General features: G+C 34.4%; 5 protein-coding genes across 5 annotated transcripts; 3 read left to right on the top strand and 2 right to left on the bottom strand.

The window, feature by feature from the left end:
• Positions 1-4,026: 4,026 nt before the first annotated feature.
• On the bottom strand, positions 4,027-4,562 carry Tsp_03528 (hypothetical protein). Its single transcript, XM_003379831.1, has 2 exons — positions 4,425-4,562; positions 4,027-4,281 (listed from the first exon to the last, which is right to left on the bottom strand). Exons 1-2 carry the CDS (start codon positions 4,560-4,562, stop codon positions 4,027-4,029), a joined length of 393 nt encoding a protein of 130 aa, XP_003379879.1.
• A 985-nt stretch (positions 4,563-5,547) lies between these two features.
• On the bottom strand, positions 5,548-6,027 carry Tsp_03527 (hypothetical protein). Its single transcript, XM_003379830.1, has one exon. The coding sequence runs from the start codon at positions 6,025-6,027 to the stop codon at positions 5,548-5,550; it is 480 nt and encodes a 159-aa protein (XP_003379878.1).
• Positions 6,028-9,431: 3,404 nt separating this feature from the next.
• Positions 9,432-11,371, top strand: Tsp_03526 (hepatocyte nuclear factor 3-beta). The gene is made up of 5 exons (XM_003379829.1): positions 9,432-9,582; positions 9,604-9,904; positions 9,978-10,527; positions 10,589-10,610; positions 10,782-11,371. The coding sequence occupies exons 1-5, from the start codon at positions 9,432-9,434 to the stop codon at positions 11,369-11,371; spliced, it is 1,614 nt and encodes a 537-aa protein (XP_003379877.1).
• A 1,059-nt stretch (positions 11,372-12,430) lies between these two features.
• On the top strand, positions 12,431-12,926 carry Tsp_03525 (hypothetical protein). The gene is made up of 2 exons (XM_003379828.1): positions 12,431-12,569; positions 12,688-12,926. Exons 1-2 carry the CDS (start codon positions 12,431-12,433, stop codon positions 12,924-12,926), a joined length of 378 nt encoding a protein of 125 aa, XP_003379876.1.
• A 794-nt stretch (positions 12,927-13,720) lies between these two features.
• Positions 13,721-14,021, top strand: Tsp_03524 (cobyrinic acid A,C-diamide synthase). The gene is made up of 2 exons (XM_003379827.1): positions 13,721-13,738; positions 13,875-14,021. Exons 1-2 carry the CDS (start codon positions 13,721-13,723, stop codon positions 14,019-14,021), a joined length of 165 nt encoding a protein of 54 aa, XP_003379875.1.
• Positions 14,022-22,336: the final 8,315 nt, after the last annotated feature.

Genomic DNA, 22,336 nt, shown 5'->3' with positions numbered 1-22,336 from the left:
TTAGCATTAGCTGTTCTGAAAAGGAAGTTGTACATACAGTTGAATGCGATGTGTCAGCGATTGTTCGCTTTTCTTCTATCTTTATTTTCACTTTTCAACTTATGTACTTTCTTTACAATTCAATCATTCAAGCAGACACGAACTTACACCACAACTGCAATGGAAGTGGCAATGACAAATATTACAATTTCAAACAGCAATTAAATTTGTTGTAGATTTAGCTTAATATTTAAAAAATTAGTTTTTCTTCAGCAGATAATTTTATTCATTTTTACAATTTCAATATTTCATACAACTTTTATATTTTTATATTTGACAATTTGTGTGAACATGTGTTTCTTTTATTTTTTTTAGATTTTTTTTGCTTTCAATACTGACCTTTTCTTAAACTTATGAAAAAGATTGAAAAGTAGCAATGAATTTATATTTCATGTGAATTTGAAAATTTTAAATTTTTTAATTACGACAAAATAAAGAAAATATCTAGTATGCAATTTGCCACATTCAAATGACAGAACAAAGTAAATCATGTAGGCATTTTTATTGCGTCATTCAAATCTATAAATTTTTTTTTTATTTTTCAATAATCACATTGTGAAATAAATATGAATAATATTCACATGATACATTTAAGAAAAGTTTGGTATTTTCAATTAACTTTGGAAACATTGATGCATATATATATATATACATGTATGTGTGCGTGTGTGTAATGGAAAAATGGTCCGTGTGATAACTTTTTTTTCGAAATCCAATTTCATTTGATTGGTTAGCATTTTTTACAAAGAATATTGCTGCTATTTTTAAGGTGGACTGACTACAAGCGCTACTATTCCACCGTGCTTTTTGATTTTATTATTACTTTTCTATAACTTTCATTATTATTTCATGTTGAATTTATTAATTTGTTTCATCATGGTGTGTTTATGAAATGATTTTTTTATTTCTCATGCAACTTTTCATGATGAAGATATTTTTGAAAATGTATTTTAAATTTGTTAATTCGAAAAATAAGAACATATTTTGAAATGTAAATAAATTCAGAGTTTTTTTATCATTTAAATGTGAAATTGTGATGTGATGAATTGTTTGTTTCATTGTTCAGCAGCACTGCCAAACGTTAGATTTATTTATGCAGTAAAGTAGTTTAAAGGTTAAAATGAAATGGATCATTTTTATTAAATAATAATAGTAATGTGAGGTTAAGTATGAATACATATATGAATTGGTATGTATGTGTGTATAATGTTAATATCTTTTATTTTCCTTCGGCGTAAATGAATTTGCCGTGTTTACAATAGCATATTGTCAACGCAAAATTACCACGCAGTGCACAATGTTCAAAATCCTGTGGACGGCAGGTGATTTAACAATACACTGTGTTACGAATGTTTGCTGAATACGGTCTGCTCTGAAATGTTGAATACACAACGAAAGCGTTTATCCATTCTGCCTGTGTCGGTATTTTGTTGAACCAGAAGCTTGATCAACGTGCTTCTGATTGAGCACAATTTGACTCTGCTTTTGTGACGTGCACAGCTGTCGAGACAGTTTGATTTGGAAATTTTACAGGCTTTGAAATTCAAAATTACCTGTCGACTTTAATCAGCTAACATATTACAGCAAACAACTTGCAAACACGAAGGAAATATAGTGATCAGATAATGATAATTTTGAAAATTAGAAAATTCAAACAATTTATTAATTATTTTTACTCAAACACTGATGATGACGACAATTTGTAGTGTGAAGTTATTTTTCTTTAATATGATAATAATTTGAAATTTTTATTTCACCATCATCATCATAAAATTTAGCTTCCAAGTTAACAACTAACAGTGTAATATGAATTATTCATTTTTCACATTTTACCCACTAAATTGCATTTCTGATAAACAATTAAATTTATTTATTTTTAGCCAGCTGAACGTTCTTACTGATTTCTTGGTTTGTTTGGTTGGTTTTTTGTTATTTACCATACGTTCAAAGCATCTGACATGGCACAAATAAACAACAGGTAAGTAAGTGTTCATATTTGTTTGATGGGAAAATTATTTCCGTAATTTTGCACAAAAATTTGTTTTTATGTTTTTCACTTCAACTGGCATTCAGTGAGGAAAACAAAATACATTTCCACATCAATTGGAAGAGGTGTAATTTTGTTTTTTTTTCAAAGAAATATTTTAAAGATTGTAATGATGATGTAGTTTTACTGATTGATTTCAACATATCATTATTTTGTGCTTTCTTCTCTGGTGATGACAAAGCAGGAAAAGTCGAAAAACTGTTCATCTAATGCAACAGTTCTGCTTGCATCATTAATTAATTAATCAAGTTTGGTTAAAAGTATAATCTACAGAAACGTTTTCCCCAGCTTACATATCTAGCTTAATTTAGCTATATCTTTTTTTTTTTGTCTGTATTCGTAAATGCTAAGGTAAATTGCTTTTCATGCATAATTTGTAAAGGCGCCAAATGCTTCTTTGTTCGTTGTCTGATTTATTATTATCAGTTTGCTGTGGCGTATTTTTAGTAATAACGCGCATTGTTTTATCCAATATGCAAATATTATCAAAATTAATGATCTAATTAGCCTTTGCATATTTATAATTTGCAATTCCATGCGTGCATGTGGAATGTACAAATGAAATTTCTTCGCTATCAAATCGGTCTGCGCAATCAATTATTCTTTTCGTAATGTTGAACAGTAATTATAGAAGTACATAAATATTATTCTACATTGTTTCACAGTGTTGATACAACGCAACAGTAGTGGAGAGAATTGGAAAAATGCAGAAGTGAATGTAAATTTGAGCAATAAACAAAACTTAATTTATATTTTGTAAAAAGTAATTGTTTATTTTGAAAATTCATATTTGTTGAGGGCATTTTTTCACACATTTGTTTAGTCGTTCAATATTTTATAATATTGAATAAAATTGTCGAACTTTCCAACTCTTTACCTGCATTTATACGTGACATGTAAAAGAGATATTTGGCGTATTTTTTTTTATTTACAAGTATAGCTGATCAGCATTTCAAACATTTTATTTTCTAGCAATTTTTATTAAATCACTTCTAGCCTAGTGACTGATGGTGATAATTGTGTTTGCTTCATTATGCTTCAGATATTTTATTCAAAAAAAGCAATGAAATTTACGTTCAGTTTGCCAATTTCAATTTTTATTTTTTGTATATTTTGTTTGAAATTGTAAATTTAAATTCCAAATGGACTGGCATCAAGTAAGTAGCTTATGCCAGAGTTTGAACTTTTATACAAAAGCATTTAATTAACTAACTGTTTAATGAGTGAAATAGTGAAAGCTAATCACGAAAGAATTTCTATTGCGTTTATTATTTTCTATTATTGACGTCACATTGTGGTAAAAAGAAAATCCTTTGAATGATACGCCTCCCCAATTGCTTGTCTATTTTTCCACCGTACGTTTTGTGGGGAGAGAGAGAAAGAGAGAGGGATTATGTTGTACAACGTTTCAGAAATTGCTGTACAAATAGTGGAAATTTTCTCTTTCTAAATCTGTTGCAGCTTGCAAGGCTGCCTAGTTAGCTTAGTTTAATTTAGTTAGTTAATTTCGACGTTCTCTTTAGAACTATCATATCAGGTAGAATTTCTTGGCCAATCTGAGGCGTTTGCTTTTCATCAAACTCTGCCGACTACTTTGTTTGAAATAGTCCGCTGAAACGTCAAAGCTATATTCGTTTGGCTATTAAAAAATTTTTCACTACCTCATTATATTCTATTCTATTTTATTCTGTTATACAGAGTGGTGTACGGCAGGTTTTACAATTGCATTTCAACTAATGATGAATAATTTGATAACTGTTAACAATCATTATTATTTCATAACGCTGAGCATGATTCAAATGTCCCTATATAAATATCTTTATTTCATCAATTCATTAATTAATTGATCAATATGTTTATTTGTATTAAATAAGAAAATGAAATTTAAAGAGAAAAATATTTTTTTCAAAAATATATCAACTAATTTTTCTTTGATAGCTTCATTTAATAGTAGTAGTAGTAGTAGTAGCAGTAGCAGTTGTTGTTGTTGTTGTTTCCCATTTCCCCCAAGTATTATTTATTAGCCATACGACAGTGAGAATGCATAATTTACGTTGAATTGGTATTGGAGAAAGAAAAACGAAAAGGAAAGAATTAAAATTGAGTGGGCGAAAAATTGAAAGATCTATTTTATCCTGTTGGCGTTGTCGAACGACGTCGGCAGCAGCAACACTTTGCAGCTTAGCGAACAGTTTCTGAGGAGAATGAACGAAGAAGAACAGTCGCGCGCGTGCTTGGGCTTTTGTTTATTCAAATCCAATTGTCTACTTAAGTGACAGCTAAAAAGGCAACGAAAATCACTCCACTAGTTTGTGGAGGCTCTGCAACATAGGGATACAGTCGCAAAAATTGCATCAACTGGTCGTCTACCGTTCGGCCAACTGATACGGCTTCCGGCTGTTGACGACACAAAAGTGATGATGAATGCTCCAGCGGCCATGTTCACCTGGCAAGACGCAGTAAAGTTGAATTTCATACATAAATAATAAATAAATATATATTAATTTTGTGTATTCAAAATTAATATTTTTTATTTATAACATCACATCTAAAGACTTGTTGTTGATGGGGTCATCAAAGATTTTGCACAAGTATTATTATCTCTGTTTCAATTGATCAATTAATTATTATCTGAACATTCGGCTGAAATCTACTTGGTTGGATAGGTTGTGTTTTTATTATTTCATCTTTCGGATATTATTATTATTATTATTTTAATATGATGTTAAAACAATTGATCGTGTTTGGTTATTTTTGTAAATGTTTGCACAAAAATTCATTTGTGAAATAAACATGTTCGTCGAAAAGAGCCAGCAAATCAACAACGTTCAGTTTTGTGCGCAGTCACGCTGCTTCAGAAAGCGGGTTTCATCAGTCGACGATGCTTTCTTCTCATGCTGGTCGCTTTGTTGCTTTTTTTATTTTATTTCATTCTACTTTCTTTATTTTTTTTCCGCTCTTCCAAAAGCGATCAATTAAATGACGCTATGTGGAAAAAGTAAAGGCTTTTCCGGTTGTGTTACATTCCCGTTGAATGTTCACTTTTTTGGCGTCTTCTTTTCATCGTCTCCAGCTAGCCCCCCCTCTCTCTCTCTCTCTCTTTCTCTCATTCATTCTGTTGGCCTCTTTTCTAGCATGTTACAACAATTGACAATAATAATAATAATAATGTTTTTTCTCTATTTTGCTTCTTTTGATGTAATATTATAATTTCCTTTTCTTCAAAACTCCTCTCCTCTCCTCTCTTCAACAAGTACATCTGTACATGTAAATTTGCATTTTCCTCCAATAATCCCTGATTTGAATTGAATGATTATTGATTGAATAGATTCAATTCAAATTTTCTTCCTAATACATCATCTATTGTCTTTTTTGTGCCAAATTTTATCTGTGATGAGTTGAGTTGAGTTAGTCAGTGTTGAGCTTGATTGATTACTTTTGTACAACAATTTCGATCGTTTTCATACGTAAAGCTGCAGGTCATAAGGAACAGAGGTCGTCGGATATGGGCTCATCATCGATGACAGGAAATAGCTCTTACAGGGGAACCGTAAGCTTTCTGGTGTGTTGAGTTCAATTGCGTCATTGCAATCGACAGACACCAAGAAGGTCAGGGTTGGGCATCCTGAAGGGTCGACCTTTTCACCAAGCGCGGAGGCCGAAGCTTTTGTCCAGCTGTCCTGGATTTGGGCGCCGCAACGAAACGAGAGGTTTCGCGAATCTTTTTTCATTTTACAGTTATCGGCGGATGTGCGTCGTGGACTTGGGTCATTGTAGTGACACAGATTTCGTGTCACCAAATCTGCGCTAGTGTGAAAAGCAAAAATTTGGCAAGAATAGAAAACACTAATCGACCGTGTAATGGGGTCTGCCTTTTTTTCGCGAGCCAGACAACACGGACGCGGGTGGTCACGCTTTGCTGCAGACTCACACGCACGCATTTTCAACCCACCAACTTTGGCCGAATCTTTTTCCGGTACCTCTGAATCATCTCATTCGGACATTTACCGTTTATCTCTTTTTTTTCTCTCTTTTGTATTTAAAATCCATTTTTTTCCTTATTTGGAGAAAATGGGAAAAAATTTTTCCTCAAATCATCATATATTGATACTTTCCTTTCCACTTTACATGTCTTTTATTGCATTTTTTACTTTCTTTTCATCTTTGGAGCATATTTGCAAAAATTAATAATCACTTAGCAGAAGGAAAACTATTTTTGCATTGTTCTGTTGTTTGGTTAATTTAGCGGTGACTAGCGACGTAATTAACACAATTGCACTTCCGCTCTACAGTGAAAAAAGGGAAAATCAAATCTGAATGAAAAACAATATTCGTTGTTTCTTTCGTAAAAATTTGTTTCAGGTATTTTCACTTTTCGATCACTGTTTTACGGATAGATTTGAATTTTGATCAGAGGTTTCTGGTATTGTATATACTTTTATTCTTTTCATTTGCAAACTTATTTTGCAGTCACTTGTCGAACATCTCATAGTCAATTGTCTGTGCGTGGTTTGCAAATTTAATTCTGCAATCAACAGAATTCAACTTAATCACCAGCATTGGTGTTGTGATGACGATGCACAATTTCAGCATATGACCTTGGTTTGCATACTGCCCTATGTGTGTGTGTGTGTGTGTCTTCATGCGCTGAAGTTATGATATGAGTGTGTCTTTTCTGTTGAAATGCACCTCCAACTACTTTGGCAGGCAGTGTTTTCGCTAGAGTGACTTTCTTTACCAACTCGATCAATTACAATAAGTTATCACTTGCGGTGTATGAGAATTTCTTTTCACTTGATGATTCATTTTCAAAAACTATACAAACTGATGATTTGATTCGTGTATGTATGCATATATGTAATTGTTCAGCTGAGGTTTTAATTGAATTTATTACACACTCGCTTTAGAGTAATGTTTGGAATTTGTTAAAAAAATTGTGAAAATATATGAACGGTGAAAAGTAAGTATGAATTTGTTCATTTTCAATCAATCACTTTTCATCATTCTCGCATGTTGGAGTGATCTTTCAACTGAGCAACACTGTTCATTATGCGATCATTTTTAATCTATTCCAAATTTGCAAATCCAATAATTTATTTCATTTGTGATGTTTTGATTTTTGATAGGAAAAACTTTTGTATTACTTTTTTTTATTGAGAAGTGTTTCAACGGTCCAGGACGCACAATGCAAATTGTAACTTTCATTTTAAACACGAACAGAGTGTTGTTGGTTGATAGTTGTTTGCAGTTTTCTCTTTTTTTATATCTTCTATAACAGATGGTAAGAATTTTTTCTTAATATCCCAGTGACATGGTATTTGCGTAACAAAAGTATGTAGTAAAAAAATAGTATCAAGCAATGAAATCATTACTTAATTTTGCAATGGTAAAAGTGTTTTTATTTCCTGTCAGTTCTGGTGAAATCATTAGTGGCGCAATAATAGGATGTTTGAAGCTTTTTACTTTTTGACAATTATAAGTTTGTCATTTTTGAACGGTACTCTGTTGCTTGCGCTGTTGTGTGATGGCTACTTTCTGAGAACACATGTTCAATGTGATAAATTGATATGTCAAAGATGAATCACTGGAATGCAGCTTTTATGGTCTTCTTCCCCGTTGATTGGCGGGGTTGAAACAGTTTTAAACTCTAATGTTGCTTTGGTGATCACTGATGAGTCTGTAGTTGGTTATCCACTTTTTCAGCAAGCTCTGCAATCTGTTATTTCTAGTTCATAGTCTTTCAATAATTCAACGACGGGCAACCGTTCCCCTGCTCGTGAGCAGCTTTGCAACGGTTGTTGAATCACAATTCAATTCCCTCTGAATTGCATTCTTTGAGAAATGACTGCAATAACTGAAGAAGTGATGTTCAAAATCTCTCCCGTTCTTCTTCCCATTCTTCTGGTAATACTAGTTGCTTCAAATCTCTGGTAAACTTAGAAAAATGCTCATTCCACTCAGGTTTGTTAACATTTTTTAAATATATTTTTGTATTTATCAACGTTTTTCTTTTGCTCATTATTGAGTCCATGCAAAGGAGAATTAGAGAAGAAAAATAAGTTTCGTGCGCAGCATGCCAAAATGAATGTGCGTGTGTTTGTAGCTTAGTCCAAAGTCTTGCAAAGCAGTCTTCTAGTTGGAAATAGTCTAAGTTCCAAATTCACAAGGCAGGAGGGATTGTTTAAAGATGTTTTGCTTAAAATTGAAATACTGAAACAACTGAACAACTTAATTTTTCATATTACTGCTGATCTGATGACAGACGGAAGACATGCTAAAATATTTTAATCATAACAAATTGCAGATTATTCCAATTTCATAATTATTTCTTTTCATTACTGCTTACTCAGTTTCTTAAAAGTTTTCATTTCCGCAGTTTCACTCGATATGACAAAATTATTGTCATGCTTTTTCAGCTGTTTAAATAATTTTTGCTCAATTCAGTCTTCATATCATATTCAAATTGATGAATTAAAAAATTTTATGTTTACATTAAAATATATATACGACTGACTTTGAATTAAAAACAAAAACAAATAAACAGAGAAATCAAAAACAGTGCAACAGAAAATCACATAGGCGTGTATAGTGTGCTAATCAAACCTGGCAGGTAGTGGGCAACTGGCGGTGTGCGTTGCAGTTCAACTGAGATGACGATTTTTCGAGAAAGCCCACTGTGTTTACGTAGCGCAGGATTGCTCGAGGTAACCGAGTCAGCCTATTGGAAAATTGACGTTCACGACGTTGTTATTGTTGATTCGTCGAATTTGTATTCTTACGCTGTGATTGGCTGACTGAGATCACGTGACGCTGTCGTCCTGTGCTGCGCGGTCTGTTCTGAGCAATATTGACAATCGGCTTGCTCACGTCGCCTCCAGTGTCGACTTACCGTTCGTTCATAGGAGTGCTGTATGAGTTGATGCTTTTGTTAATTTCTTCTTCTTCTTCTTCTTCTTCTTCAACCTTCACGTGTATTAACATTAGCATATAACACAAAAAGGGAAAAGATCGAGTTGTTCAATATCTTTTCATGTTGTCATTCTTTTTCTTTTCCTTTTTCTTCTTCTTCTTCTTCATTTTCCTGTTTCCTTATGTACTTTGCTTTCATTTTTTATTTATTAATTGGTACAGTGAATTTTTGATCTGAGCGCAGAAATTGACTTGCGTTTTATTGTAATGGAAAAAAACGCCTGAAGATATTTGCCCAGGGTTGACGCGTTTTGTATAGTATGGAGTAGTATAGTGTAGTGCAGTGCAGTGCAGTGTAGTGTAATGTAGTGCATGCAGTTCTTTTGTCGTTGATGCCAAAAGATTGTTGTTTTAACCTGCGATGCTACTTTTGTAGATGCTTTTACACTCTGATTACGGTCATCATCATTCGGGCGCGTCAGATCCCAATTCTGCTCTAACCTACGGAACGTCTACTCTTGGTCAGGCAGCGGCTGCAGCAGCTGTAGCCGGATATTCTGTTCAAGCTCATCCTTCAGCCGGTATTGGTTCGTATGCAAATCTTTCAGCAAACATGAACGCGTCAGCTTTGAACAATCCATACAGCAATATGCCATCATTCACGGGTATGAACAGCATGGGAGGCCATCACACGCTCAACGGTTATGGCTCCATGCCATCGATGGCGTCTACAATGAGCTCGTTGACAATGGGCCCGTCGGCAATGGGCTCATCGGCTCTTAGTCCAATTGGCCGAACTCAAATGCAAGTCGGAGCAAGTACAAACGTTACGCCAAACAATTCTTCAGTTGTCATGGGAAATTCATCCACCTCATTGGCACGCGGTGGAAATGCGAAAAACACTTACAGGTATGTTTCATTGATTTTTTTTATTGCATTAATACAAAAATCAAAAACACTCTGCATGAACGAACTGTTGTAGGCGAAGTTACACACACGCGAAGCCACCATACAGCTACATCAGCTTGATTACCATGGCCATACAGCAGTCGAATTCGAAAATGCTAACGCTGAGTGAAATTTATCAATTTATCATGGATTTGTTTCCTTATTACCGTCAAAATCAGCAACGTTGGCAAAACAGCATTCGCCACAGTTTGAGCTTCAACGATTGCTTTGTCAAAGTACCACGAACGCCTGACAAGCCAGGTAAAGGTAGCTTTTGGACTTTGCATCCAGATTGTGGGAACATGTTTGAAAACGGTTGCTATCTTCGCCGGCAAAAACGATTCAAATGCGAGAAGCGATCCGGTATTGCCGGTAGCGGTGGCAAAGGATCTCGCAACGCATCGATGTCAGAAAGTGGTACTTTTCAAGCGATGGTAAAAGTTGAAGAAGAATTAGAAGAACTTCAGCATCACATCCAACAGCAGCGTTCTGGTCAACTGAGCGAAGCAAGTCGTGGCAGTCCTTGTGAAGGTACTGATTCTATGCAAAATCACGGCGTAGATTTGTTGACAGATGAGCGTAAAGTGAGTGTTAGAATTTTATTGTCAAGAATATATTAGAAATGGACTACTGTACTTTTTACAGATTCAGTCACAAGACTGCGCAGGTAATATGCTGCTGATTTCGGGTGATGATGATCAGCAGCAGCAACAACAGCAGCAACAGCAGCAGCAGCAGCAGCAGCAACAACAACAACAACAACAACAACAGCAACAACAACAACAGCAGAAACAACAGCAACAACAACAACAACACGTCAGCTCTGCTTTGATTGCAGGTTCACCATCTAGTCACGGAAATATGTTGAATGCAAACGATATGGCAGGGCCAAGTGCTGATACTCGTCATTCTACCCCGAATACATTGGTAACAACTACGGATGGTGGTGCATTGGATGTTAATCTTCTTCAGCAAGCGATGGCAGAGAACAACAGTCCCAACAGCGCGGGAGCGTCTTGTTCAAGCCCGCGTGATTCATTAGTAGGAGTTGGCTCGTCTTCACTGGCAAATGAAGGTTTAGCCCCAGTGATTAGCTATGGTGCATCACCGAACAGTCTGCCACAATCAGCAGTTTATTCGTCGTTTGGTCAACTGCCTCCCAATTATACTCACGATCCGTTTGGAACATTGGCATTTACTCATCCGTTTAGCATTACCAACCTGATCGACTCCAGCAAGCCAGACTCGACTTACAATTTGCCGAATTGTTATGGAAATGGCTCTAGCACAGCTGCCGCACAACTTTCGTACAATTCATTGAGTCCGATGATGTCTCAAATTGGTCAATCATCGGCAATGAGTGATTCCATGCCCTATTATCATACACTGTATTCGTCTAACAATCCCGGTTCAGCAGCGAACCTGTAACTTCGCATGGTGCCTTCTTTTCATGCTTCGTTGCCACAAAAAAAGTATTGTTTCGATTGCTTTTTGTGGGCATCGCCGCCATCACGTTGCGCAGGGAAAACCGCCGTGCCTCTACGCTTTTTCAAGCGCATTGTTTGCATCCATACCTGACATTTGTTATCGACCAGAATGGTGATTTATGTTATGTTAACGCATCAAAAGCGAACTTTAAAATTATTGTTATATACACACACACACACACACACACACATATATATATAATCTTTTTCACGCACGCATATATTTTTTCCGCTTTCTCTTTTGCTCTCGCGCTTTTTCTCTCCTTCCACCGTTTCTTCTTCTAAATTCTTTATGTTTCTCTATTTCTTGATTCCCCCTCCGTTTTCTTTCTTTATTTTCATCTTAATTTTTCATAGTTGAGTTATATGAAGCGCAGTTGTTGTATATGCATTTTTTATTTTCTGCTTTACTCGATCGATCACTTCCACACATATATATGTATGTATATTTATGCACGTATACAAAAATCCCTGTGTATATGCGTAATATACATATGCATATGTTTATATGGACTGTTTGCATGACAGTATTGTGTCGACCTTCATTTTGTGTAAACTAAGTAGCCCACAAATATGATGATGGTTGTTTGTTGGTTTTATGTTTTTCTCTTTTTTTGGATGGGCTCGTCTGAGTGGCGCTTTCGTTTAACTGTTTTCGCCTTGTAATGAAAGGTGCCTCAGGCGCGCACTGAGGACGGCTTTTTACGTCGTTTTTCAAGCCGTTTGTTTTTCCCTTTTCTGTACGTTCGCATACAGACAAATGCACATATTTTCATGTTTTAAATTAAATTTACCAGTTGATTATTATTTTGTTTTTGTTGCTTTGAATAATTGAGCATATTTTTAAAATATATTTTTACTTTGTGAAATGAAATTTGACATGGATAATAGATATATATCATCAATATGAGCTGCGTTTATTGTTGAAATTTTCTGTCCCATATCGTTCGTAAGTTAGTTGCTGTTTTTGAAAAATTGAAAAGTTTTGTTTTCATAAATTATGAATGCGAATGCCTTTAGTGTGAATGAAATTTTGGAAAGCTCAACATTGAAGAAAGTACCGTTTTCAGAGTCTGGTTTTTTATTGCACAGAAACGCAGACATGGTCAATATTGTTGAATTTTCAAACGTCTTTGGCGGTTTATATATATGTATATACGAGGCGTGCTATGAGCACCTTTGAGACAGCTACTTAAGTCCTGAACCGGCTGGCGGCGATTAGCTGATGGTTATTGTTTGCATTGGACAGTGACTGAGCTGGGACATTTTCTCTCGTACTTGTTTACTTGGCATTTCACCTGGCCATATCGAGTGTCAACAGCTCGTGGGAGACAGTGAAGCGGATTGCCGGCCTCGGCTTGGCCGTAGCGCAAACAGAAACTGAACCATGCCTGGCGCCTGAAGTCCGGGTGGTCTTTTTCAGGGCCGGCAAACACAGGACACCGTGTTTACTTAGTACGTTGACCAACTGCTGGACAGCAAACACAACACTCTGAGCACATCCGCATCTTAGCGGCAAGCCGCTGTCCGGTGCTCTTTTTCTCCGTTCCATTCATTCATTCATTCATTCATTCAGTTACTCGTCCATTTCTGCTTACTTTACTTCTTTTAATATTTTTTCCTCTTCTCCCCCACTTTTTCCTACTCTCTCTGCCCCTCTTGCTGTGTGGTCGACAAACAGATCATTCGACCATGATCAAAAGCATCAATGCAAAAGAACAAATCAGCAAATCACTTCATCTCCTGCTACTTACTGGCTAGTGAAAGTCACTGCTGACTGACTGGATGAAAATCCACCGATTTCAAATCCACTAGCACTAGCAGGGTGGATGAACGCTTTGCAGAAAGCAACAATAAACTAACCAACAAACCATGTACAGACAACTGTATAAAGAAAGAAAGAAAGTCAAAATCAAAAACTAACAAAATACATACTCTGCATAATCTGATTTTATGCAAATGAAACCAACACTCCTCCCCCCCCCTACCCTAGTTAAACCCTGCTTTCTTTTCTCTTTGCTTAATTCTAATTCTAACTTTAATAACACAATCATTAAACTAAAAGCACGCATTACATCATCCATCCGTCTATCTGTACATATACATGCATATATCAGTAAGATATCATTTCACATCATCAATTAATAAATGCAGTTTTCTTTTTGAAATAATATATATGTCAACTATTCTGAATATACAGATGTTTCTCTATATTTACTTGTCATTCATTCATTCATTAATGATTCATTATCTACTTGGATTTTTAACTGGATCAAGTTAAATAGCTGAAATGAAGTTAATAGATAAAGTAAATAACATCACAATCTTATCACATCATTAAGTAATTGAGCGACCTTTCAACAAGCAGTGAACAATTGAATTGAACAAGTTAGCAGTGAAATTGTTGACTATATGCAAATAAATATTTTATTCAAATTTTTCAGCGAAAATTTCAGATTAATCTTCGTCAAGAATGGAATGAAATTGAAACAGTATTTGTGCTCAGTTTAGGTGATTTGAACGCTGCTACTTTCGCTTCGCTTCACTTCGGCACCGGAGACTCTACACCAAATCTACTTGCACAGTTTTGATCTTGATCTACCTGTATGAAGTTTACCGTTGGCTACGTGCTCCAAGTGAAAAATTTATCACTAAGTAAGTACATTTGTTTCTATTTTCAATAATAGGACGTTGTTTGTCGTGTTCTGCTAAGCTTATTTGCCATGTGTATTAATTTACATACGATATACTTTGTTTCTTGCAATATACCAAATATTTAGCATAATTTCCAAGGATTATTTAAGATAAAAATAGGCCTGTAGGGTCATTTTGATCAGTGCGCTATTCGTTAAAGTTACTAGGAAAAGGACCGTAAAAAGTAATGTTCTGTAGATGTAGTGCAATAGATAGAGAAGTTAGCAGACATTGGTAGATAGAATTCGTAGATCGGTACATAGGGCTTTCATTTTGAATGTCTTATGAATTATATAAATTGTGTTTTGTAAAAAATAATATAATTAAGTTTAACTGAATCAATCGCATTATTACTTGATCATTATTAATGTGATCAGCATAAAAGAAATAGTACTGGTTGGTTGGTGAGTGAATAAAAAATTTCAAAATCGATTAGACATCAATTGTAAAGAAATTTCAAAACTGAACGTATGGAGAATGAATGCGCGGTCGAGTTAAGTTTTAAATTTCAACCATTGAATGGGGTGACGCTTTATTTCTTGCCTCGCCGGTTGAGCGAGCATTTTGCTTTGCAGTTTAAGAAAACAAGCTTCAGAGGCTGGCTGGTCGTCAGTGGAAGTAGAAATTGAACACAACCGCCTGCGCACATTGATGCGTTGACGTTCGTCTGAGCATTTTACAGTATGCCAGTTCAGTGGGAGGTTGGTGATGCGTTGGAGATGTGATGACGGTTTCGATTTTGCCTGGTTCGACAATTAGCTATGAAACAGCCGTCCATTTCTACGGTCACGACATGCTACACTGCTATACAGCTATGGATAGATAGACAGATAGCTAGGTTTGTTTGCGCAAGGAGCGAGACGCGTCAATTATGGGGCCACATTATCGTCGTGCGTTTCTTCAAATCATCGCCGCTTCTCGTCTCTTTTGTTTAACCAGGCGACGCGATAACAGCAGCCTATCTGCTGACTTCACCAGCTAACAGACTGTTCTCTTGAACTAGCTGCTTCGGCAAACAAACAGCAGCACAATGAAAACACTGTACCGGCATTATGTTGAAAATGTCAAATTCTCTTTTAATGACTAGCAAACACGGACGAAGCTTGAACATTGCAATTAATTTCATTAAAAACATCTCTTAATTGAAACTGAAAATTACTCATTTAATCTAGTCAATCTGAAATGTATGTACATGATCAGTTTTATAAATTTTGCATTTCCAGTGAATGAAAAGGATGATAAATAATGTCGAACCAGTTTTAAGCTTATTTATACTAGCTTTCTTTTTCTATTTCTCTAAGTGAATGTTAAATCACCTTTGAGCATTTCTTTCATAAATAAGCAGAGGAAGGGAAAAATACAACCCAACTTTTCAAGGTGGATATGTTCATCCTATTTCAGTGATCATGTCATGCGATATTTTCAAGCAGATTTTCTTGACTGTTAAGATCGCTGAAACCATTCAAGAATATAATATTAAACCTCCGTAAAATACAAATTATACAAATCGAATCGTATAATGCTTCTGTTTGAAGTTTCAATTAAGTATTTTAAGCAAAGTAAAGAACAAAAAAGGATGTCATAATGAAAATACGTGGGTACATTTTAAATGTTCAAATTTTTACAGTTCAAAGTATAATTTATTGTTATGTATACGTTTTGTCATTTTGAATAAGAAAGACATTTCTGCCTTGCACGTGCAAATCACACAATGTAGTTTTTCAACAAAAAATCATGCTTTGAAAAGACTTTAATTTAATTGTTCTACAAATTTGCTGCAATAAACTATATCTAATCAAATAATTTTTTCCGGATTACAAATCAAAAGAATAATTTATTGTGAAATTTAACATTCATCTGCAATGAACTGCTTGAACGTTTCCTTAGCTTTGCTGAGAAATCGAACGAAAATTGCAAACTCGTTTCTGTGCTTTCTGAGCAAAACATTCAAACCAGAGCCTGTTCGACCGATTGGGGTGACAGCCACTAACTACTACAGTATGCCAATGAAATGTGAAATGCAATTCGCCGTACTTATCGACTGCCGGCTAATAAGAGTATAGCAATCAGAGCTGGGTATTATGGACATTTTTAATTATCGCGCTTTGATTTTGATTATTTGCGCGACCAATTCAAATATGCACGGATGAAAATTTGACGCATATTAATAGAAAAAAGAAGAAAACAAAATAAATAGCAATGGAAATAAATTTCATTTTTAATTAAACCAACAGGAAAATACAACATACTGTGTGTCTGCAATGGACTTTTCAAGTGTACATGGTGCCGAAAAGGTGAAAAATTGCAGTGATAAACTTTGAGAATGTAGAAGAAGAAGAAGAAGAAGAAGAATATTTGGAATTTGAATAATTTTCATTGAAGAGAATAAGAAAGGCGCGCGTCCGTCAGACTGACATGCCATTGCCAGAGTGAGAATTGTCACATTATACGTATCAATCAGTGTAGTTAGTTAGTAGTGTACCTTGGAAAGTAAATTTGCCGTGCAAATTTACACTAAGATTATGCAGCTATTACACATACATATTAGATGGCCTTAAACAAAGCATAATGCAAGACCCACATTTGAGGCAAAGAGGGGCAATTACAAACTGAACCTCGTAGGCTATATTAGTTGTTGAACTACCCTTGAAAGTGCTTTTCGCTGTTCATTGGCAGCCGTCACGCAAATACGGCTGACACTTTACCACGGATGGTCGATCGAACGAACAATTTTCACTCTGAGGACATAAGAAAAACACTCAAAACGTCCAAGCATGAAAGGGCATCCATCGATCCTCGATTCAATGAATCGACACCTTGAAATTTGCGAGGATGGCCACACGGTCAACAGTTAAACCGCTTGTTTAGCTAATTTATGACAGCATGATGAAACAGCACGTCGAACTGGATTGGACCTTTGGGCTAGCTTGGAAAATCATAATGTTCATTTTGATCGTTTGCACGTGTGGAATTGGACCGCAGGCTGTTTTCACTTATCCGGATCGATCCGGGTCGGTCGTTTGGGCAGCTTATTGTGCATTTTGCGCGACCTGGCCACATCTAAGAGGCTTTAACTGTTCAATAAATGGCACCAATTCACGGGCGCTTAGCGTGGATCAGCTGAAGTCGGGGCGGCGCCGGGTCACTGTCTGGACCGGAAGACAATGGTCGTAGAACGACGGACCACCTTCGTGTTCGGCAACAAAAGGCTGGTCTCCACAAGGGTGGCAAGCGCACCTGTGCTATGGTTTTTTCATAGTATTTTTTTACCCAGCTAACCTCTGCAACTGGATTGAGCACACGACCCACTCGAACACAATAAAAGAGCAACACTTGAATGTGAGGTTAAAGCATGGCAAATGAAAAATGCCCCAGAACTGATGGGAGGAGCAATTTCCTTTTGCACAATATTATAAAAAGGAACATTTTAACAAACTTTCTTTCTTCTTCATAGCTATTTATTTTTCATTTTGATATATTTATAATATTGGCATATATAATTTTAAAAGTTACAAAAAATACATACGCAAATATATACGTATATTTATTTATTTATTTATCATGGAGAAGTTAAATCCATTGATCAATTGGAAAGTAACTGGCTCTTGGAGGAAAGAGTAAAATATAACGGCAAAACAAGTGTGTAATGGCTTTCTGTTTGTTCAATCGATTGTAACAACAAATCTGCTTTATCCTTATCGATATTTTCTACATAGAAAGCATTTATTTCCATTTTTCATTGAAATTTCATACCATATATAACATCAGTTTATCTGTTTATTTATACCGACTTTTATAAAAGACACCTTTTAATGTTGGTTGCAGTTTCTTTCTCCATTATGTGGAATGCAGGGTTCTTTAAATTTGAATTATTTAAATGGAAAATAAACAACCAGATTAATGGTTTTCTACCCTACTTTACTATCCAAAGGGGATTTTATTATGTTGAAAAACAAATTTTTACTTCATTCGACTTTTGTGCTATTTTGAAAGTAAACACTATGTTGCGTCACACATTATATGATATATATATATATATATATATATATATGAATATGAAATGTTTATAAGCAAATCAAATTTATTTTATACTATTGTTTTACTAAATTTACAAAAATAACCTTGCTAATATTTTGCATTAACGCTTTTATGTTTTTGTGCTTTCTGTGAATTTTCCTTTTACACCGTAAAATGACTACACCAATGCTTCATTTACGTTATTAAATTACAAATTAATCTTAAACTGAAAACAAATTATAGGAAAAAATATAACAAGGAAACGTATTCTTTATGATCATGGGATAGTTGCCCCTATTTTTGACTATTAAAACTGTTTTGCATGGTTTTGATGAGCATTTAGCATAGACTGTTCTTAGAAAATGCAATTAATCTTCCTGTAAACGTTCTTGAAGCTTAAAACTGATCAAATTAAAAAAAACTTGCTGCTAATGTATTTTATCACATTGACACCTAAAGCAGTTATTTGTCAATCATATTGGCTTTCTGATATGTCAGTTGAACTATCAAACTGCAAATAAGCTTATCATTTGACATATTTTTATTCACTTGTGTTCACTTTTTTTTTTATTATTCCACAAATGCTTTTGTAAATTTGATTGAGATTTTCATATTATGAAATTCTTCTTATTCTTATTTTTTATGAACAGCAAATCAATTCAGTTTTACCCAATAGACGCATTATACAATTTATTAATGCGCACGTCAAAGCAGCCCTTTTATTGTTTCATTATATTTAAATTTACATACTGTGTGATGAAATATAAGAAACAAAATCTGTCTTATCATGAAAAAGTTAATTTGCATGAATAACTTCATTAGCTGAGAACAGCAATAGTACAATTTCAAATGAACGACAAAACATTTTACAACATCCTTGGCTAGCATGTATATAATGAATAATGAAAACCAGCCTTTTATTTCTGCTTGAGCATTTATGAAATTTAAGTAAGCTTTTGCTATTTTATTTTCTTAAAATGAGAGAAATAAACATCTGTGGGCATTTAATGAACACTTATAACTTTGATACTGCTAAACCGGAAATAAAATGTGTCTTTCATCAGCTAGCGTAGAAACACATCATAAGTTGATTCTTGTTTATAGCGGTCATTTAAAAAAAAAATAATTTTCATACCCCAATGAAGTATTTAATTAAAAATAAAGGAAAGTATTGAAACAAAATTTGATCTGAATACATTACATTATATACGAAGCATATGTCTGAGATATTATTTGATTATTAGATTTTTTGTATAAATTAAGAAAATCTGGATAATGTATAGCTTTTCATGTATTGGCTTTGAGGAAGAAAATTGCGCTTGTTGAAATTGAAAATTGAAAACTAGTATAAAATTTGCGAAATGATTTGTGCCCTGAAAGCATGTTGCCCGTTAGCATAGGTAATTTGAATCATCATCAGTTACGATGATTGCTCAGCGTGGGCAAGTGAGCTTGAATTAGCCATTGACGGTCCAGTTTCAATCTTTTTTGTTTATTTTTCTCTACCAATAAGCAATCTGTTTGCATTAACAGTAACTGTGCTATTTGAAAATGTGATTTATGTAGATAGCGTTGAAGGAAGATATTGCAACTTAACTTTCAGAATAACACTAACTGATGTAATAAAATATTTCATCATCAAAATCTAAACAAAACTAATCTGACTACAGAAGTGATAAGCAATTCTGTAAACAAGGACGTTCAAGGTGAACAATTTTCTAATTGCAAGTATTAGTATTTTCTTTTTCTTCTAAAAATTTGCCAAGAAAGCTGAAAAACAAGCGTAGAAGTGAAGCAAATGATGAGCTTGAAGGAAAAATTCGAATACAAATGCCAGAAATGTAAGATTATTCAATAATGAGGGGCAGGATACCAATAACCAGAACAAGTCAACAGGACAAACGCTGATTGAAAAGCATGAAGATAAACAACACTGGTGAACAAGAGTTCCGGGCAGAGAAATGTGAAATTTCACGAACAATGCAAATGTCCTCCTGAACGTTGTTGTTATTATGCACAGCTTCGGTTCAAAAGTGCACGCAGTTAAATTATCACAAATGTCACAAATATTAATCTATTAATCTTAATATCCCAATGACACTGATAAGGATTTTAATGATGTATGATATAACCTTGTTTCAAAGCAGAATTTTTCGGATTTGCTCTTGTGAACGTTTGTTGCAAATATTGGCAAATAGTCGTGCAAAATAAGCTCACTTACCTACCAATAGATGAAAAATAAGCAGATATGAAATGTTGAAAATGCATGAAATTCCAGATACATATGTGTGTATTAGCTGTAGATGACTGTAGGTAGATTGAAAGATTGGAAAAATGGACAGTTATTCGACAGATACGTGAACGACAGCAGTCTGCAGCAGCCGTTCCACAAAGAATAAGACTGGCCGAGTGGCAACGGGTAGACAAATTTTTCGAATCTAACTTATGTCAAATATTTAATCAATTTCGATTTCATTACACAGACTGAGTGTATTTAGGCACAACTTGTACACAAAGTCATAGTGGATAGTGTTTGTATATATGCATGTATTTATCGACGTGAAAGTGTACATTGGCTCACTTGAAGAAGTTTTGCACGTTTTATTATTCGATTGGTTAACAAAATCAATTTTCACTAAGTAACAAGACCAAAGATTCGTCATTAGTAGTGTTTTTAGTTTTAATATTTGGTCAGATAAGTAGAGACAGCGTTTGATTACAATCTAAACGTATCGGTAGTGTATATATACTTATTTTGCAAAGAGAAAAACAGTTACTGATCAATTTATACAATGCAGTCAAAACTGCATGTTTGACGAGGAGAAACAGGATGCTTCCTTCTTTTTATGTTTTTCATCATCAAATGCTGTTCAAAGAACAAATATTCTTTCGAGTTGCTTTACAATCAGTACAAAGTTGTACTTGTACTGTTGAAGCTATTATCACACATTATAGGCCATGACAAATTTTCACCTTCACAGTATGACACAACAATATTAAATGTGTAAAATTGCGCGCATCAAAAATTATTTCAAATCTGCATGTTTAATTTTCTAACATTTACTGAAGTTTTTAAATGAAAAAATTATCTGTTATCCCAAACGAGATACCATCATCTGATTGTATCTGACGATAAAGTACACGTAACCATTGAAAACTTAGCCTTTTTGATAAAGCGGACAGGTCGAGTTGCACCACAATAAAATTAATAATTTAAGCTTTGTTTAAATAAAAATTAATCAACTCTGGATGTAGTGAATATTTTTAGAAATATTACAAAAATTATAATCTTGCACATCACAACTCTACAGTATTCTTGTAATGGAAGTATCAGATTTTTGCATGTTAAATAAGCAGTTTGCCGCTGTTGAAAATCCAGTCTGTTATTGAAAAGCATATTTTTTATAATAAAACAGCATTATTGCGATATTTTTCTTTGGTAAGCTCATTTATATTTTATTAACATTATAAATATACATATAAGCTTCTGTCTGGGAGTTTGTTTTGTTTTGTTTTGTTTTCGTTTAGTTTGGCTTGATTTCATTTGATTCAACATTTACTTAATAAAATGTTAAAATACATTGTATTAAAATGTAGTTATTTAGCTGAATCCAATTTGTTTCTTACGGTGTGTTCTTTACAGCGCTTTGCATATATTTTCATTTCAGTTGATATATTCTGGAAAGTTTGTATGTATGATAATGCTGATTTATGTAGCTTAAAAATAGAGTTATTTAAATTAAGCATACTGATTGAAAGTAGATTTGCTCACTTTTTTAAATGATAAAATTAAATGATATCTAATTCAAATGATTCCAGTAACGTCAATCATAGCTTGAAATACTTGATTGCAAGCAATTATTGGTAATACTGGTCAACATGATTTTCGGGGGTCTCCCAAATATTAGCTGATTTTGGGTATTTCTGGCATGCTGATTATGAAAATGATATTTGTTTTTTCCCATCACGTGCCGTTTTTCACACCGCGCTATATTACTTTTTCCACTATTGTACGTATGTAACACATTGTGCTTTCTGTTTTAAGAGAGTCATACAAGACATAAACATGTAAGGAGACCCTGCAGTAACGAAAAATGTCATCACGAAAGTGTCTAAGTAGTCCAGATTCATTTTGTCACATTTGCGGCAGTTTTGTAGTGAAGAGTAGCAGGCAGAAAATAACAGATTTTGTGAA

The sequence above is a fragment of the Trichinella spiralis genome, assembly GCF_000181795.1.
Source record: "Trichinella spiralis strain ISS 195 chromosome Unknown Scfld2, whole genome shotgun sequence".
In the NCBI taxonomy this organism is placed as follows: Eukaryota; Metazoa; Nematoda; class Enoplea; order Trichinellida; family Trichinellidae; genus Trichinella; species Trichinella spiralis.
Note: the sequence above shows the minus strand (reverse complement) of the source record. Positions and strands in the feature narration are given on the sequence as shown.

Coding starts and splice junctions, on each gene's coding strand:
- Tsp_03528 (XM_003379831.1), bottom strand. CDS start 4,562: ATGAAATTCAACTTTACTGCGTCTTGCCAGGTGAACATGGCCGCTGGA. Junction 4,282..4,424: donor TTGATGCAATTTTTGCGACT/GTATCCCTATGT, acceptor CATTCTCCTCAG/AAACTGTTCGCTAAGCTGCA.
- Tsp_03527 (XM_003379830.1), bottom strand. CDS start 6,027: ATGCGTGCGTGTGAGTCTGCAGCAAAGCGTGACCACCCGCGTCCGTGT.
- Tsp_03526 (XM_003379829.1), top strand. CDS start 9,432: ATGCTTTTACACTCTGATTACGGTCATCATCATTCGGGCGCGTCAGAT. Junction 10,528..10,588: donor TGTTGACAGATGAGCGTAAA/GTGAGTGTTAGA, acceptor TACTTTTTACAG/ATTCAGTCACAAGACTGCGC. Junction 10,611..10,781: donor TCAGTCACAAGACTGCGCAG/GTAATATGCTGC, acceptor CTTTGATTGCAG/GTTCACCATCTAGTCACGGA.
- Tsp_03525 (XM_003379828.1), top strand. CDS start 12,431: ATGAATGCGAATGCCTTTAGTGTGAATGAAATTTTGGAAAGCTCAACA. Junction 12,570..12,687: donor ATTTTCAAACGTCTTTGGCG/GTTTATATATAT, acceptor ACAGTGACTGAG/CTGGGACATTTTCTCTCGTA.